This window comes from Impatiens glandulifera, chromosome 9 (genome assembly GCF_907164915.1).
Source record: "Impatiens glandulifera chromosome 9, dImpGla2.1, whole genome shotgun sequence".
NCBI classification, from domain to species: Eukaryota; Viridiplantae; Streptophyta; class Magnoliopsida; order Ericales; family Balsaminaceae; genus Impatiens; species Impatiens glandulifera.
In genome coordinates, this window is record NC_061870.1 from 33,871,591 (window position 1) to 33,889,575 (window position 17,985).

At 31.1% G+C, this 17,985-nt stretch overlaps 1 protein-coding gene across 1 annotated transcript; it reads left to right on the plus strand.

Moving 5' to 3' along the window:
- The first annotated feature begins 4,059 nt into the window (after nt 1–4,059).
- Nucleotides 4,060–17,410, plus strand: LOC124914083 (tetratricopeptide repeat protein 27). Its single transcript, XM_047454561.1, has 20 exons — nt 4,060–4,511; nt 4,728–4,872; nt 5,552–5,883; nt 6,540–6,621; nt 6,701–7,028; nt 8,952–9,010; nt 9,369–9,458; nt 10,335–10,426; nt 10,548–10,646; nt 10,833–10,910; nt 11,262–11,346; nt 11,445–11,503; nt 11,591–11,660; nt 11,754–11,845; nt 12,963–13,025; nt 13,912–13,978; nt 14,901–15,155; nt 16,090–16,206; nt 16,727–16,879; nt 17,141–17,410. Exons 1-20 carry the CDS (start codon nt 4,096–4,098, stop codon nt 17,219–17,221), a joined length of 2,763 nt encoding a protein of 920 aa, XP_047310517.1. The 5' UTR covers nt 4,060–4,095; the 3' UTR covers nt 17,222–17,410.
- The last annotated feature ends 575 nt before the right edge of the window (nt 17,411–17,985 follow it).

A 17,985-nucleotide genomic window follows, 5' to 3' on the forward strand; every position in this document is an offset into this window, starting at 1 on the left:
TTTATTTTTTAAATATCATCTAAATATTCATAAAATTATGAATTCATATACTTATTTAAATTTAACTTCATGTCTAAGTATTTCAAATAGACTTTATATATCTTTATGAAATATATATATTTATATATACCCATATTACATTGGTCCATGTAATAAATTCCTTAAGAAAAAAAATCATAAATACTATATTTGTTGATATTTTATTAATATTTTATTAATATTATAAAAAAATATATATTTAAATAATATATTAAGTGAATATTTAATAAATTATTATTATTATTTGTTATACATATTTTCTAAATACTAAATTATACTATTTTTTTATTTTTTTAACATGACTTTATTTTATACTAATTATTGATTTCATTAATTAATACATTTATTTTCAATACATATATACCGATAATTTTCATTCTCTTACCAGATATTGAAATATGTAATGAATGTTATTAAACAACTTAACCAATATACTAATTTCTTAATTTGTTTTATTTTTTTAATTATTTATTATTAGGGGATGAGATGAGACTACAATCATGACATTTTGTCATTTTTTTTAATTATGCTTCCTTACTAACAATATGGTTTTTTAAGTTTTTAAATAAATTTATTAGGTTATTTAAAAATTAAATTTTATCATGATAATTATTATAGTTATAATTACTTTATAAAATTGTCAAAATAAAAAGTGAGAGGATGTTATTTTTATTTGATTTTAATAGTATAAATAAATTAGAGAACTTTTAGGTAAAAAGTTAATAAAAGATAAATTTTTAATAATTTTATTGATTTTTTTATCATTTTTTTCTAACCACCATTGGTTTTTATTTATAACTAAATATATATTTTTTTATTTTAACAAATAAGTGCAAGGTCTTGTTTGAATTGGGATTCTTTTAAAAATTTAAAGGGTGAAAAAAAATAATGGTTGTTGATAATTTTGAGAAAGTGATGATTATTTTTGGTAAAATTATTTAAAGGGTATTAATTTAAAAATATATAGTATTTTAGTATTTTGGTTAATGAAATGAATTTTGCGATTGTCAAGAAGTGTTTATTAGAAAATTGATTTTATTTAAATTATTTTAAAAATTCAAAGAGAGTCTTTTATGTGATGTTAAATTTTATTTAACTTGGTTTGAAGTTGTGTTTTTGTAATTTTTTTAACATAAATTCACGTCACATCTTATTTATTTATTTTTATTTATTTAATTCATTAATTAAATATCAAAATATATTTATTAAATTTTTATAAAATATAAATTTTAACAAAAAAATAAATATTATATTAATTCAACTCATTCAAAATCTACATAACCTATTACCAGAATAATATTTTTTTTCAAAAATTCAATAAAAATATAATAATTCAACATGAATTAAGCTCGGAGCATATTTTGAAATGCGAGAACAATATAAAAAAACAAATAAATAGATAAGGAGGAATTTTAAATTTGTGTAGTACTTGTGTCCATTTCTTTTACTGCTAGTGGCCAGTACAAGTAGCTTGTTAGTTTAATTTCAAATAATATATTAAATAGCCCCTAAACTCTTAGTTATACATGAATTAAGTCTTTAAACTTTTAAACTCTTAATTTATACCTCTCTTTCGATAAAATAAAAAATAAAAAATCAACAACACATTTGTGGTGGATCGGGTCGAGAAGAGTGAATCCATTCCTTTTTATATATATATATATATATATATATATATATATATATATATATATATATATATATATATATATATATATATATATATATATAATAAAATGTTCAGTTTTATTCAAGATAATTTGATGATAATGTTAGTTTATTAATAGTGATCTTAATTTATTATTATGTAGGTGTTTGTTTTATTTTATATAAATAATACTTATAAATTATGATCTGTATTATTTTATAGATCATGTTAATTGTTATTGTTTTAAATAAAACACATAACTTTTTGTTATCATATGTGGATAAAAAATGAGTCAGATATCATTATTTTCCTACCATCCATTATAATAATAAATATTATCTTCTAAGTTAACATACTTTTTTAAAATAATTAAATTTAACCTTACTTTCAAATAAGTTTTTTTTATTCTAATGTGTGATTATTACAATTTTTTTATAGTCATTATCTATGTCAATCAAAGTATTCTTAGTAATAATTGAATATGAGACAACTGTATTAAGTTGAAAGACAAGATTGTGATTGATAGTTAAAGTGTTACTATGTATTTTATTATTATATTGTACATTTTAAATTAAAAATATTAGTACAATTTTGTTTTGTTATGTTAATTTTAGTGACATTTAAAATTGAAGGAATGCATCAATTAAGTAAGATGGGGACCTAATTGGTTTCAAGCCAAACATTGTATAATAAATAATTAATCAGCCAATGGCTCAATTATTTATCATGCAATTGAGTGTATTGTTACTAAAGTGTCCACTTTAGATAATGTTGTGAGTGTGTATATTATAAAATATCAATTTCCACAACATTATTTAAAAACGTGCTTGTTTTGGATCCCCAATTCAATTTTGTTACTTTACTATGGTTTTGATATGTATAGATCAGTATTAACTCATGTCCTAGCTAGAATAGAAAGAAACTTTCAAAAAATGGATACAATGTCATACAAACCCAAGGTTTATTTTATGTAAAACTTTTTAAATCTCAAAATTATTTAAGGTACTGATAATATTATTAGGTATAATATGAGATATTTATATTCACTTTATATATAGTTCTTAATATTTCAATATAATTGCTTAATTTTGTTTGAAAATTATTAATATGGTGAGATAAATGTTGTTTTGTCTGAAAATGATTATGTTGTTTTTTAGGGATATTTTTAATGAAAAAACTAAAAGTTATTTAAAAAAAAGAGGCTAAATTGTCATATTGGAACTCTTTGTTGATGACCAATTGAAATTTCCGACTTATTTTAAAGGTCACAATTTGGACTCCTATAAATAAGGCTATATAAAACAAGATTTTGTTAACTGTTTCAAACATTATCAACTTATTATATACGTGCTATTTTATTACTAAATAAATAAATAAAATATTAATATCAAAATTTAATTAAAGAATTTTAGCTAAGCGGTGGTTTTGAGTTTTGACTTATAATTCTCTAAAATTCGGTAATCAACACTCACGATTTTTAATTAATTTATTTATTTATAAATGTCACTTAACTAATAAGTTAACGATATTTGAAATAATTAAGGCAAAACATCATTTTGTATAACTTTAAAAATAAGAAACTTCAAATGCTTCAAATGATAAAATTTGAAAGAAAATATTCAAAATTCCAATTAGTTCATTATTAGGAGTCACTGTTTGATAATTTGGCAATTTTTTTTTTAGGGATGTTCACAAATAAGGTATTTCAAAGACAATACTATTATACTTGAGTTATCTTGTATATTTTTAATAAATTGATTTTTATTATATAAAAACTCTATATCATAAGATGATTTTATTCATATTCTATAGGTACAACAATGGTGCGTATTCACATTTGTTTGAATGTTCACTGTTATCATTTATAATTCTGGATTATTAAAAGTATTTTATAAAAAATCGACATCCCAAATGTTATATGAGAATAAATGCCAATAGTAGGATCATACGTTAGTTTCCTAAATTATTATTATTATTTTTTTTTTATCAAACTATTCAAACCCACCCACCTAGTAGTTCAAATCATCGAGATGAGTTACTAAAATATTTAAGGCTAGTTCCATTCTTACTTATAATTTTAAATTAATGTGTAGTGACTTGGGATCATATTAACTTCTTTTTAAAATAAAATAATATTTATTTTTAAAAAAAATATATTAATATTATTTTGATTTTTTTTTTTTTAAATAATTAGTAAATGTATATCTGTTTAATTTAATATGAAAATTAGGATTAACTAAAAATAAAATAAAATAAAAATTGGTAGCATATTTTTTTTTGCTAAATAAAACCAAATAAAAAGTGCTAAAAAAAAAAGAGGGCCAGTGGGCTTATTATTAGCGGCCAGTCCAAAGTCCAAACTATTAAAACCCTGAACTTCGTTTCCTCATTCCAGTTTTCAGGACACCATGACTGGAGAAGAAGAAAGCTTCAATCACCTCCGTTCGTCGGAGCTCCGTTTGCTCCGATGTTCTCTCCCCCCTCCGACGGACCTCAACGGCCACATCTCTCCTCCATTCGAACCTTCAAAGGCTCTCTCCGACCGACATAGTCTCGCCCTCTCAGTTGAGAATGTTATGAAACTAATCGAGTCCGGAAATTACACGGGAGTCCTTTCCTCAGACGTCGCTCGAAAAATATTCTCCTCCAAAGATACCGAATTTGGCATGGCAGACTCGTTTTACAACGAGTATGTATATGAACGTGTTCAGGCATTCTTAATTGACGAGTCGCAGAATGAGATAGACAAGGGATATAGAGTATTTCTGCTCATGGCCGTTGCTGTTTCTTCCTTTCTTGCATTCATTCAGTGTAACATAACTGGGTAAGTTGCAAAGTACAATACCAGCATCCCATATACTTAAGTTGGATGGTTTTAGTTCGTTTAGTTTGCGCACTATTCCTTAATTATCCACTTGGGTTCTCACTGCAAGATAATTTCTAACAAGTTATTGATATTTAAAGTAGAGTATGTTATAATCAGTAATTATACTGCTGTTATTAACATTAGCATCTTTTTGGTCTTCTGTTTGTGTTTCAGACCGTTTGAGAAGATGTCTTCATTTCCTCTAAGTGGTTTGGGTCTGAGAAAAGAGGAAAGTGGTGATGCAGATTGGGAAAGCTGGGCAAGGAATCAGTTGATGGAAGCGGGTTCGGACTTGCTTGGAAAATTTGTTAATCTTCAGGTTATTGTTAAACTTATCATCACCCAATCTGTTGACACTACCACTAACTATATCAATGCTTATGAGATTGTTGCATCATGAGAAAATAGTCCAGAATCAAGTTTTATTTTTTGTTTCCATTGCCATTCTGAGTCCTCGTGTTTAAAATGTAGCAGATAGAAGTATATGGGTATCCATCCATCATGTTATCTATCTGCTGGTATAAATTGATTAGGATATCCTTAATAAGATTGCTAAATTATGTCCAGTTTCTCCATAAACTACTGCAATACAACCATATATCTTTAATTTGTTAATGAGATAAAAAATTCCCAAAAACAAAATCCGTGCCTACATGAAATATTATTGTTTTCATCTAATGCTCATTAATTTACGAGGCATTGTTAGACTATTCATTAGTATTCAATCTATATACAGAAGAAACCCTCAAATTCTTCCCTAAATGTATCAGTGCCATGTCACCAACACGCCCATAAAAAATAATACTCAGAAAATTGGGCATGCCAGATGGCGCGTTCATTAAATGTTATGGTGTCCCCCGAATTGTAGCACACTTATCCTATTTTCAAGTGTCCATGTTCCTTATAATATTGACTTTCGTTGTAAAGAAAGATTCTTTTGTTGTCTCAAGATGATTGCAATCAGGTCCTTATGCAATTTATATTCTTCTAAACTGTAGTATATAATTTTCGCGAAGATCGTGCTCATAAGGATAAAGGATATCTTGTCAGAAGGGGATGCTTCAGAAATTGGAGGAATTAGAAGTATCTCAATATGGCTGCTTAGGCTTTTGTTTCTTCACCAAAGAATAATGGATGAGAAGTCTTCTTCTTTGTTTGATTTATTGCAAGTCTACATGCACGAAACTTTGCGCCATTTTGGCACAACAGATCAAGTATCAAGTTATTGGGGCACTGAGTTACAACATGAAGAAGCTTCAACTATAGTCTCTATGTTTCATCTGGAAGCGGGTATAGTGGACTACACATATGGACGGGTTGATTCTTCTAGGTTAGTTTTATTGAACAAGGTTTTTAATAAATACCTCATTGCTGTACAACTTGTACTCCTAAAGTTTTTGTAGGCTGAATTTCGTGTTGAATTACATTATTCAAAATAAAACAGAAATTATGTGTTCATAAATATTGTTATTATCTCAATAGCTGACCTTATCTATTGTCGAAAATCTGATCATGTCTGCTTTCTAAATTGTTTTCTTGATTAAATTAACTTATCATTGATATATTTAATCTCGTCTTTGACTTATTGTATGTCACAACTCACGATAACTGCCTTTGAAACTATTTTCTTTTAACCTTAATGGATATGTTGCAGATTGTTGATAACTAAGTAATCCGTATGATAATCTGCCATCATGATTTTTTAGTTCGATCCTTATTTGGTAACATGTAATACTGGCCTCAAAGTTTATAAGATTCGTTGCTAGTTGTTCTCTAAGAGGGGTAACTCTAAAAGCCAAATGCCTTTGTTCGTTTACATGCAACAACAGGCGGGAATATATTCTTAATCTTATATCATATAATGACATCTATTAGTACCTTAAAGAAGAGTTTTTTTATGCTAGCTGTATATTTGAACGTATTCCCTCTTTAACTTTCATGTTATTGCATTTCCTCCACTTTTCTTACATATCTTTCTGATAGCAGATCGTATTTTGGATCAGCGGAAGGGGTAGCAGGGCTTCGACTTTCTGTAACAGGTGCTTTAGGTTTGCGCACAGTCCATCAGGTCAGTTTGTTGCATAGGCTATATTCTGATTTTTAGGATATTTGTTCATATCAACTTGTCAATTATTTTTGAATATTAGGTTGATCCAAAGGCGCAACGTCTGCTCGTGGCAAACATAGATACAACAACTGATGTTGCTGACAGGTCATTACCAAGAATGGAGTCTCAAGAGAGTGCATGTAGCACTGATACTGAAAACTTAGATGGCTGTCATCCTGAAAGGAATGAAGCTTCAGATGTGTTTATGACTCCTAAATTTGTCAAGGATGATAAATGCTCTGGTGATATCACACAGAATACTCATTCTGGTGGTAAAATGACTGCGAACTTGAAGCAAATACAACAAGCAGTTGTTTTGGCACACTGCCTTTTGATAGAGAAGAGCACTCCACATGATGACATGCAAAGTAAGCTACCTGACTGTTTTGAACCATTGTCCATATTGGAATTGCTTAATGTGCTTGATCTAATAAACACTACAAGAATATGTTAAGCTTTGAATTCTTTGAATTATAATTTAATGATGCTTAGTTCAGAGTAGGATAGTACCTTAGTAACAACTGATAATTGAAGATAGGATGAGGAGAGAAGAGAAGCTTGATTACAGAACCTGCAATCGGATAGATGAGATTAGGGTTTGGTTAGGTGAGAATAGAGTTGAAAGTAGAGAGAGAATATGAATTAACCTTGAGAGATTATAAAATGATGATGTGTCCTTTCAATTCCCGCTTAGCTGTATTTAAGCCTCCAATGCCCATAACCATTTTCCCGCCTAAAACAATTTCACACCTCCAACTGCCGGAACCACTATTCCCGCCTTTATTCCGCTAACCATATTAACTACTAATTGCAACTTTGCTGTTACAAAGCTTATTCAATTGAAAATGCCGACTTCTATTACTACTCGTCAACTTATTTACGGTTAGAAAACCTAGCCCTATAATGCCTTCGTATCAGAATATTATCGATTTAAGAATTGATTACAACCATGATTGATGTAGGCTATATAAATATATTGGACTTTTTGGAAACACTTATGTTTATGGATCTACATCTGACTAAGAAACCGTCAATCAATTTCTGAATCTGGTCACACTATGTTCAAATACGCATTGTTTCCAAATGTGCTAATCTGGATCCACACCTGGATGAGAAATTTGATGGAAATTGTGATTCCAAATGTAGTTTTATGTAATATTCTAGTAATCCCCTTAAAACCATGCTGGTAAACATCTGAAACAACTTTTATTATCCCAATTTCAGTACCCATCACAAATGTCACTAAAGTATTTTTTTTTTCCAAAATCAAAAGAGTGTATGGTTCACAACTAAGGGTTCAATGCCCAACACTTGGCTAAGCTGTAAGAATAAAATCATCCTAATTTCTAGCTGCAATCAATGAACACACAAGTCATTGGTATCAATTAAAGATTTGATGTTGAAATAAAGAGAATCAGATAGAGAATATAGACATCAATCATTCAATCCTCATAGTTTGTTCACACTGATAATTATTTTTTGTACTGCTACATCATATTGAAAGGAACAAATGCAAACATGAATTAATTCAAGATCATTAACACACTTGGACTTTGCAAATAGATAAAATAATAATGTCTGTAATGCCAAATTTGAACTCGTCATTATACAAATGACATGGAAAATTCATTTGGTTGCTTGTTTAATGACAAGTTCGCAGCTAAGGTGTGCTGGTGATTTGCATCAAATGATTTGTATGTTTCATTGATGTTCATAACTATCAAGGTCACTGTTGTTCCCCAAATGACAGAGGTACCTTGTGGTCCCTACTAATATTAGGGCAATATATGGGCATAAGGTTTCATAGCAGTGCTCCAAGCTTAGGGTTTATTTCGAATTTAAGTATGCCCAACAACTTAAAAGTAAAAACTGAACTAACACCACTTCTGAAGGCAAAAGAGACTGCACCTACATATTCATGCTAAATCAATCCTGTTACTTCTGGATATGACCTTTTAATAACTCTGTTTAGGCTAAGGCTATGCTTGATACTATATTTCTGTTGTACTAGTTTAATAACATAATGGAGTTAATACTTAATTCATTACACAATCTTCAAATAAGAATTGAATTTTGAATTAAAAACTAGATCTGAAATTTATGTGTGATAATATTTATATTCTAAACTTAAATTTCCAGAGTGTAGTCTGTAATACTTAAATTTCTTTTTTGTCAACAGGCTCAACTTTTCTTCATTCTATAAGTTTTATCATGCATAATTTAACACTATTGCAAATTTATGGATTTGTTGTACTAAAGTTTCTTTTGTGTTGCAATCTTTTTGGTTTCAGGGTGGGATATGGCGCCATATATTGAGGCAATTGACTCACAGCAAACATCTTGTTTCATCGTACGTAAGCGAAGTTGTATCATGATATAATAATTGAATTCTGTGCCTTAAGTAAAGCATACTGGCCTTTTCTACTTGTACCACTGAGATGTCTATTAAACTATGTTCCAAGCTGTGTAGAGCGACATAGTGAGGGGCTTTTCTAATGTTCCGTTGTCTAGTTTTGTATATAAACAAAGACCCCGAAAAGAAAAGTGTACCCCCTCTTTCATGAAATAATTTTCTACCTTACAATAAATGCTGAATCATAGATCATTTATATCCATTTTATATTGTTGTCATTTGTTGTGGTGGCCTGTCACAAAGTATAAGTTGGTTATTTTACACAATTTAATATCTCTTAGTATCCTTTTAACAGATCCGCTATTATTGTGACATCTTACGCATTCGCTGGGAGTCAACTCGTAGTCGCACAAAGGAGCGTGCCCTGCTAATGATGGACAAATTGGTTGGTCTTAGCTACATCTTGTTTATTTATTAGGTTTTGCTTTTATCATGAATTATATGATTCAACATTTTTATCTCTTCACAGCTCTTTTTTCCACTATATAATAGTAGGGCAGGATCTCACTTCTTTTATTCATATTTTGGCTGCAGTGGATGTTTATTTATTTATTAATTAATTGTCTTAATTTATGTACTAGATTGCATATTTGTAAATTAATTTTCCTGGGGAAAAGGTATAAAGGTACCTTAGTTAATATATACGAAAAAAAACTAAATACAACAAAGCATAACCTTTTTAATGAAAGGTTGGACCTTGTTTAAAAAAAAGTCAAGAACACCAAAATGAAAACTAAGCTCTAATTCTCTCACAAACTAGAACTCGGATCAACAAATTGGTGCATATATGTTCTCGTTTGAATGATCTGGAAGAGCCTTTAGAGCCCATGTAATGATAATGGTGTTGGGGAAATAGATTTCAGAATGAAGAGGAGATGGTAGATTCTACATCTTGGTGAGTGAACTTTGATAGACCCCAATTAGGATTGTTATTATTTGGAGCTGCTGAGTTGGGCAAGCAGGCCATTGTTGGGATGTTTTTCGATGGTATCTTAGATTTCCCAATGGAGACTTAGGTGTTCTTTTTTAATCCACTCTGCAATTAACTTTGGATAGCTAGATGATTATGATTAAATTTGGTGATTATTGTTGTTTGACTGGGAATGCTAAGGAAACATATTACAGTTCAGAAAGCTCAGCTTTTATAAGAGAGATTATATAATTCATGTTTCTTCTTATTTGATTCCCACTACCAGTGTCTTCATATGTATCAAGTTAACTGTAGTTGTTCTACTTACGTGTTATATCAAAATATTTTCAGGTTGAAAATATGTACAATGTTTCTCCCGGTGTTGCACAGAGAATGCACTGTTTTTTTGGTGCTTATACACCTACAATTTCTGCCCTGCGGAAGTATGCGTCTTTCCTTATTCTCTTTGGACTTATTTCAAGAACATGTTTTGTTGACTTATGTTACTTATGGTTTCTGTGGAGCTGGAAATTTTAAGCCATTTGTATTTATTTCCTTTCTTAGGGAATACGGGGAGTTGTTGATTAGATGTGGCTTGATTGGGGAAGCAGTTAAAGTTTTTGAGGATCTCGAGCTGTGGGACAGTCTAATATACTGCTATAGGTAACAATGATAGATAGGGTCAATCTTAGTTTACCATTTTGTTATGTAGGTTTATGCTAGAGGTAACAATGATGGGACTTATCTTATTTTGCATTCTTATCTTTATATTATCATTGAGCACTTTCCTGATACCTCTCTACTGTGGCTAATGGGAATTTAAATGGAATCTTTCGTCTATTTAAACAGGCTACTAGAAAAGAAGGCTGCGTCCGTGGAGCTCATTAAATCACGGTTGTCTAAGTTGCCAAATGATCCAAGGTTATGGTATGTAAATCCATTTCAATCTTCATGGGGATGACTGTTTGTTGACTAATCACGCTATGTCAAACTAAATAGAATATTCATTTCAGTGACCCGTTTTATTCCGATTTTAACTTACAATTGATGTTTGATTTTGACCAAAACTATTATCCATGATCTAACCCAATTTAAACTCAGTTCTCACATTTCTTTTCTTGTGGGGATGATGCAAGTGACATACTTTTCTTCTCATTTGTGATTATGGTTCACCTTGTTTGATTATTATGTTTTGCTTGTTGCTTCTTTAGCACAAGCAAATGCTATGAAGAAATCAGCTTAGGCTTCACACATCAATGATTCGTGTTGCATTTATAGGTGTTCATTGGGTGATGTTACAAATGAAGATAGCTGCTATGAGAAAGCTTTAGAAGTTTCTGGTAATAGATCTGCTAGAGCAAAGGTACTTTTTCTTACACCCAATTGATGAACTCATTCAATATATTTTCTGTATTGTTTCTTATTTTATCTTAACATGGTTCTACTCACCTTCTATGTCAGAGATCTCTTGCTCGTAGTGCGTACAACAGGGGTGACTACTCGAAATCTAAATCCCTCTGGTATATAGTCTCTCAAAGATTCAACTAGTATTTCAGGTTTTTTTCCTTCAGTTAAATGGATTATGATTTCCCGTTAATTTTGTGTAGGGCATCTGCCATGGCACTAAATTCTTTGTACCCAGATGGCTGGTTTGCTCTTGGGGCTGCTGCTTTGAAGGTTCAATTGCTATGTGATGATATATAGCAAGTTTTCATCACGAAGGATGATCTTGTTTTGATATATTGTACTTATCATTCATTTCTTGTGCAGGCCAGGGATGTTGAGAAGGCTCTGGATGCATTTACATCTGCTGTTCAGCTTGATCCAGAAAATGGGGAGGCCTGGAATAATATTGCTTGTTTGTATGATCTTTCACTTATACTCACTAGTTACTTCTTAAGAATACTTAATACCTCTATTTAATTTCCACATTTTTTATCACATGCTATCAATTAAATGGGATTATTGTCTATATGATAATACAACATTTTTGCTTCTCTGGTCATATGTTATATTTCTGTTAAAGGTGATGTGGTGCTACACAACTCTGTCCTTTATGATTTGTTTTCACTGTTCTGATTCTAGCAGAATACTTGATTGTTGTAAAAGCAAAAAATGTTAGTTAGAATTGGGTAAAAATAATAAATTAACATGTAACCAACTTAATTTGTTATTCATCCAGAACATATATTGATTCATTTTTACTTCTGATAACTGCTGACTGTACTTGGTAGCTGTTGGCAACCATGAAGTGAGAAGAACTTTTTTCCTTTGTTCAAATTTCAAAGATATAATAGCTCATAATTTTTCTGCAACTCTTCCACGCTGGTTGCAAGCAAATATTGATGTCATGACAGTAGTGCAACTTCTCCTTAGTACAAGAAATGTATGATTTTTGTAACAGTCCTATTATGGAAGAAGTTGTAGGTGATGTTTTTCTCTTCTGGAAAGGATGAGTGATATTGTTGGTGCATCTGTTTGCGATGGACGGGCTCTTTTTAGAATAACTGCATAAACATCTTTGCCATACAAAATGCTTAGAACTTTATGTGTTCTTCTTGGTTCCTTCCATATTAAGTTGTAATATAGTTTGTTAGCAGAGCGATGTTTGAGGTGGTCAAGGTTGTCTGCTAGATTGTTCTAGATGTCTGCTTCCATAAACTTAGGATTATGAGGGAATGATATCTTGATATTCTCTTCGGTCCATCCCATCTAACCTAACAAATACATTTGTAAGAAGTAGTTTATATTGATTTTAGTGTTAGTTATTTGCAACAAGATATTTAAAACCATTCTACATTTCCACCAAAGACTGTTTAACCATAGAAATTTGGTTATGAGATTACAGTTAAATGGAAATGTTTGGAGGACACAAATGGTTCCTATTGTTTGTAAATCATGTGCTCTGTTACTAGATGCTATCTGCAATTACTGATCATGATTTCTAGATACATCCAACACTTTTCTTTGACTTTGCAGGCATATGATAAAGAAAAAGAACAAAGAAGCTTTTATTGCCTTCAAAGAAGCGCTGAAATACAAGTTTGTTTTGCTCTCCCTCCTTTCCTCTCTATTTCTCTCACTAGTGATGAACACAACTCATTTTCTTTGAATTATACACATAGTAAAAGCTTCCATGAATGGATTATCATTCTGTGTTGTACATCTGTTAGAAAACTTAAAAAGAGAGAGTTTGAATATTAAAATTTAATTCATAAACAAGGTGTGATAACCAATACTCTAGGTTGAGATGTATATTTGTCTGCTAAGCACAGATGGAATCATTGTTCATCTAAATGCACTATATACACTTATAACAAATTTATAAAAGAAGCTCAATTAGGGTTGGTGCAATAAGAGTTCTTGCCATATGCAATGGTATTGGGTCATATATCTTTTGTTCCCACAACTATCTCAATGAAAGCACGCAACATCGTGAAGGTTCTTCCCACTGTTTGAAATCCTATAGCCATATTTACTATTCATAAGTTCAAATTCTCAAATTTCATTGCTCTTGTTTATATTTCTGCATGGGGACTACTTGTAAATGAGTTTTGACTAAAAATCTATTTTCATATATGCTCTTTTGTCTTTGAATATGGATATATGGCAACTTTCTATTGATCTATTTTTTGCAACCATAGTTCCTTGAGGTGTGAAGATGTAGCAAAATTCTAGTTATCATTTGCAATACTATGCTTATGGAAGATAAAAAGCAGTAAATTTCTTGCCTGAACATTTTCTCCTGATGTCTTATTGGCTCTAGAAAGGCATGTTATGAGAAAATGAACTAGTAGAAGAATTCTTCTTAACTGAGTTGCTCTGTATGCTAATTCGTTTCTGTTAACATCACCTGTTTTGAATGGAAAGAGCTCCTTCTAACCCATTTTGTGTAACTTATTAGATGACTAGTTGTGCTTTTGTGCAGGCGGAACAACTGGCAGTTATGGGAGAATTTTAGTTATGTTTCTGCAGATGTTGGCAATACTAGACAGGTTCCTTTCTATTTATGAACAATTAGTAACTTAAATACTTCTGTAGCAAACCTACTATGGGTACTATTAGCACTAAAAATGTTGGATATATTCATAACCAGATGTTCTTTATAATATTTAGTTCCATTTAGATATCTTGTGCTTCTCTATAACTAAAGAACTGATCGATGCACTTCTCAAAACCTTGTTAAAACATTTAAACATGGGGTTTATCTAGGTTTTATGTCCTGTATCTACATTATTCAATTAAAATGTGATTTTTTTCTTGCTTTACCACCTGACAAATTTAGAAAAGGTCAAATTGGCCCATGAACTTCCAATTGAGCCAACACCCTGGACTGGTACAAGAGAGTCAAAGTAGCCCCTGAAGTTCACATCGACCTACCTATCAGGCATGACTATTGACTAGGTTGTATAATCCTTTCCTTGAGAAGTTGTTCATTTAGGTAACTTAGCATTTAAATATAATGAATAGATAAAAACGAAGTAAATATATATCTTAGCAAAAAAAGTGTAAATATATAGAAGAAACAGTCTGTTTGAAGGAGCGGTTCAACAAAGGCGTCATCCAGTTAAGGCTATCTAGATTCTTTTATTTTGATGTGTTCAAATTTTACCCAATTCAAAGTTTAGGGGACAGTTTGAGGACAAACAAATACTGAGACCAATTTAATAATATTTCACACGTCTTCTTGGTAGTGTATTTCATTGCTCTTGCCATTCACACACAATCATCAGTAAAGCGTAGAATCATTGACATTGTTTCATGGGTTAGTAAGGTTTGGCCTCCATCTCGGATGATTTATGATTGATCTCTCTTCTCTGTTAGTCTGTTAGGAAATCCAACTTTGTTAGTCAGCTGCATGTTGGAGATATCATTTTATTTCCATCATGAATTTTCCTAACGAAGTTACTTTTCCAGGCACTTGAAGCTGTAGAGAAAGTGGTGGACATAACGAACAATAAAAGAATAGACACAGTTATCTTAGAAAGGATAATGTCTGAGGTTGAAGGATTGGTTTTAACTGACAATTCTCAGTCTGACGATGTCAATCACATTGGTCATATCTCTTCTGATGCTAATGATTCTAGTGAGCCTTCTAAATCTGAAACTGGGCTGGCAATAACAAGAGAGACGGATCACCTTGTGGACTTGATAGGGAAAATCTTACAGAAGGTAGCATAAGTTTCCCTCCACATATCCTTGTTTTTCAATGGACATGCTATGCGATTTTATTGTATCTTCTTCACATGTTTATTTTTGCTTTCCTTTCCTCTTCTATTGTTAGCCTTGGGACTAGTGCTATGTATACTGGAGCATCACATGCCTTGTTCTTAAATGTGGATTCATGGAGACCAGCATCTGGTTTGGTCTCACTATTTGTTATGTTTAGAGAGTTTACATAAGAAAGTGCATATTGATACTACTTGTATAATTGTTAAGTTTGATATGATATGGCATAGTAGATTTGTAACCATGTTAGTTGAAAGTGTTTTGGAACATGAGAAATCACAACTCAGATACTAGACATCAGATACTGCACATCACACATATGCAATCCAGTTAAATCATCTCCTGTATGCACCCCTAAATTGTTCAAATTTAATTTCAATTATAAAGAGATTATTAAATGTGATCTTGTTATGTAATTATGTTTGTGAGAAATGATTTTGGTAGATTCCACTTTCTCTTGTTCTTTAGCCACAAGAATGTGGAGTTATTTAATGCTTGGGTGGTGGAAGATGAAGTGAACTTTCATCAAACAAAACACACACACACACAGAAAAAAGACTTGCCTGTTAGTAGTGTAGGTATATTTTTTTTCCAACTATCATGTATCTGATCAATTTGAACTTAACAAGACATGCCAAGTTAGATTTGGGACTTACAGGAGCAAATTAGTTATGTCTGACTTACTAAAGCAAAAAAAATTCTGCCTGTCTCTGCTTTTCTCATTTGTCTTGGTCCTCTTGGATAATTGTTTATGATTCAGTGTGCACACACACTCATTTTGGATAATATTTCCTCTACCCATCAGAATGAGTAACAAGGTTATGGTTTATCATTTTCTCATAAAATTCAGTCATATCAATTCTTTTTTTTGGTTTAGATTGTCCGGAGTGGGGGAGGAGCAGATATTTGGGGCCTATATGCAAGATGGCACAAACTTAAAGGAGACCTCACCATGTGTTCTGAGGCCTTACTAAAGCAAATCAGATCATATCAGGTATTTGTATTGTTTCGTCTGGAGTTGTTAACATCTAATGTGGAGTTTTTATGATATTGTATATAGGGTTTTCCCAGTGTAAAGTTTATCCTGTAAGAGTAAATGAGTCTTAAGCATTCTATGTGATATGAGTAGGCGATCCTTCCCAACAAAGACTTTTCCTTTTCCACATATATGATCTACTCTAGAGTCCATCTTGTCTTGTTCCCTGCCCAACCGCCTTGTTATTCTTGATTTTGCCCCTTCTGACAGAAACTGGATTTGGGCTAGTTAGTGGTGGACTAGTGTAGCTTTGGGTTTCATTACTATTTTATTAATTGTCTAAAGCAATTTTTTCTCTCAAATATTTTAGAGATATAGTCAGATGAAGAAGCCTAAATATAATTTCCTTTTTATGGATCCCATTTAGAGATTTTAATCTGCAAATCAATATGAACTCATTGACTATCATAGTTATCTGACTTGTGGAGATGGGGAACGATTTAATTGGATTTCTGTCACTTAATTTGATCACTTTTAGGGTTCTGACTTGTGGAAAGATGGAGAACGATTTAAGAAATTTGCACATGCTTCATTGAATCTATGCCAAGTGTACGTTGAACTTTCATCCCGTGATGGTAGCCGGAAGGAATTATTCTCAGCTGAGATGCACCTAAAGAACACCATTAAGCAGGTAACTATTATTATCATGTATATTATAAAAAAAAAAGTAGTGATACAAAAAGAGAGGAAAAAGTGGTGCATGGTTCAGTTTAAAACCAAAGAATTAACAAGGAAGGACAAAGTAAACTGTTTGGTTTGATTAAAAATATATAGTTGGATAGGAATATTGTCATAACTAGGCTTGTTTCTTAAAGACATGCTGAATGAAAACATCACATACATTTTGCACTTGTTGGCTTCTGTGACTCAAAATTCGATGGTGACATGTCAGGCTGGGAGCTTTTCAGAAACTGAAGAATATGAGAATCTTCTGGCTTGTCTAAATATGGTTCAGATGAAGCTGGCAACTTAGAAGATCTCATTTCCGATAGCAATTATAAAATTATGTTTTGCAGGTAATTTTGGTTGGTTATACCCCTGTAATTCTTGTTTATTTATTTGCAAAAGATGATAATATTGTTGCAGACAACCTTGTTGATTAACCTGTATATACATGATTTATTCCATTTAAATTATGACAAGCTCCTTCATAATTTCATTCGTCTTCCTAGTCTATTTCCTTTGTTTGAGTTGTTTTCTATTCTCTATGATTCAATAAGATCTGGTTCCATCTCATTCTCTATGATTTATTCCTTTGATTGAGTGTTTTAATCCAGTGTTTAGCGTTTGCATAATAATCTGTTACACTAATTTTGCATAATTAATGTAAAAAGTTATAATCAAACAAACACATACGTAATTTTCTCTCTATCTTTCTCCTTTAACTGAATAAGTTGAATCTTATTAAACGTATTTGAGAATAAGCTGAGTATAAATTGAATCAAACAACTTTGTACAGGAATATGGAATCTAGATTTTTTGGTTTATTAAAAACAAAATTGCAATGTCAAATAAAGGAAGATAGAATTTGTAACAGTGAAATGTGACTAAACAAAACTAGTCAAACTAAAACCTAATATATAGTAGTAGTAGTGAAGGATGGGGAAAAAGGGAAATTGTGGGTCTGATGACTTTATTTTTCTTCTTCTTCTTTTAGGTTTTAGGACAACAGAACAGCAACTGTACAACACAATATCCTCACTTTTGTTTCAAATAGTTGAATTAAATTAAGCAGAG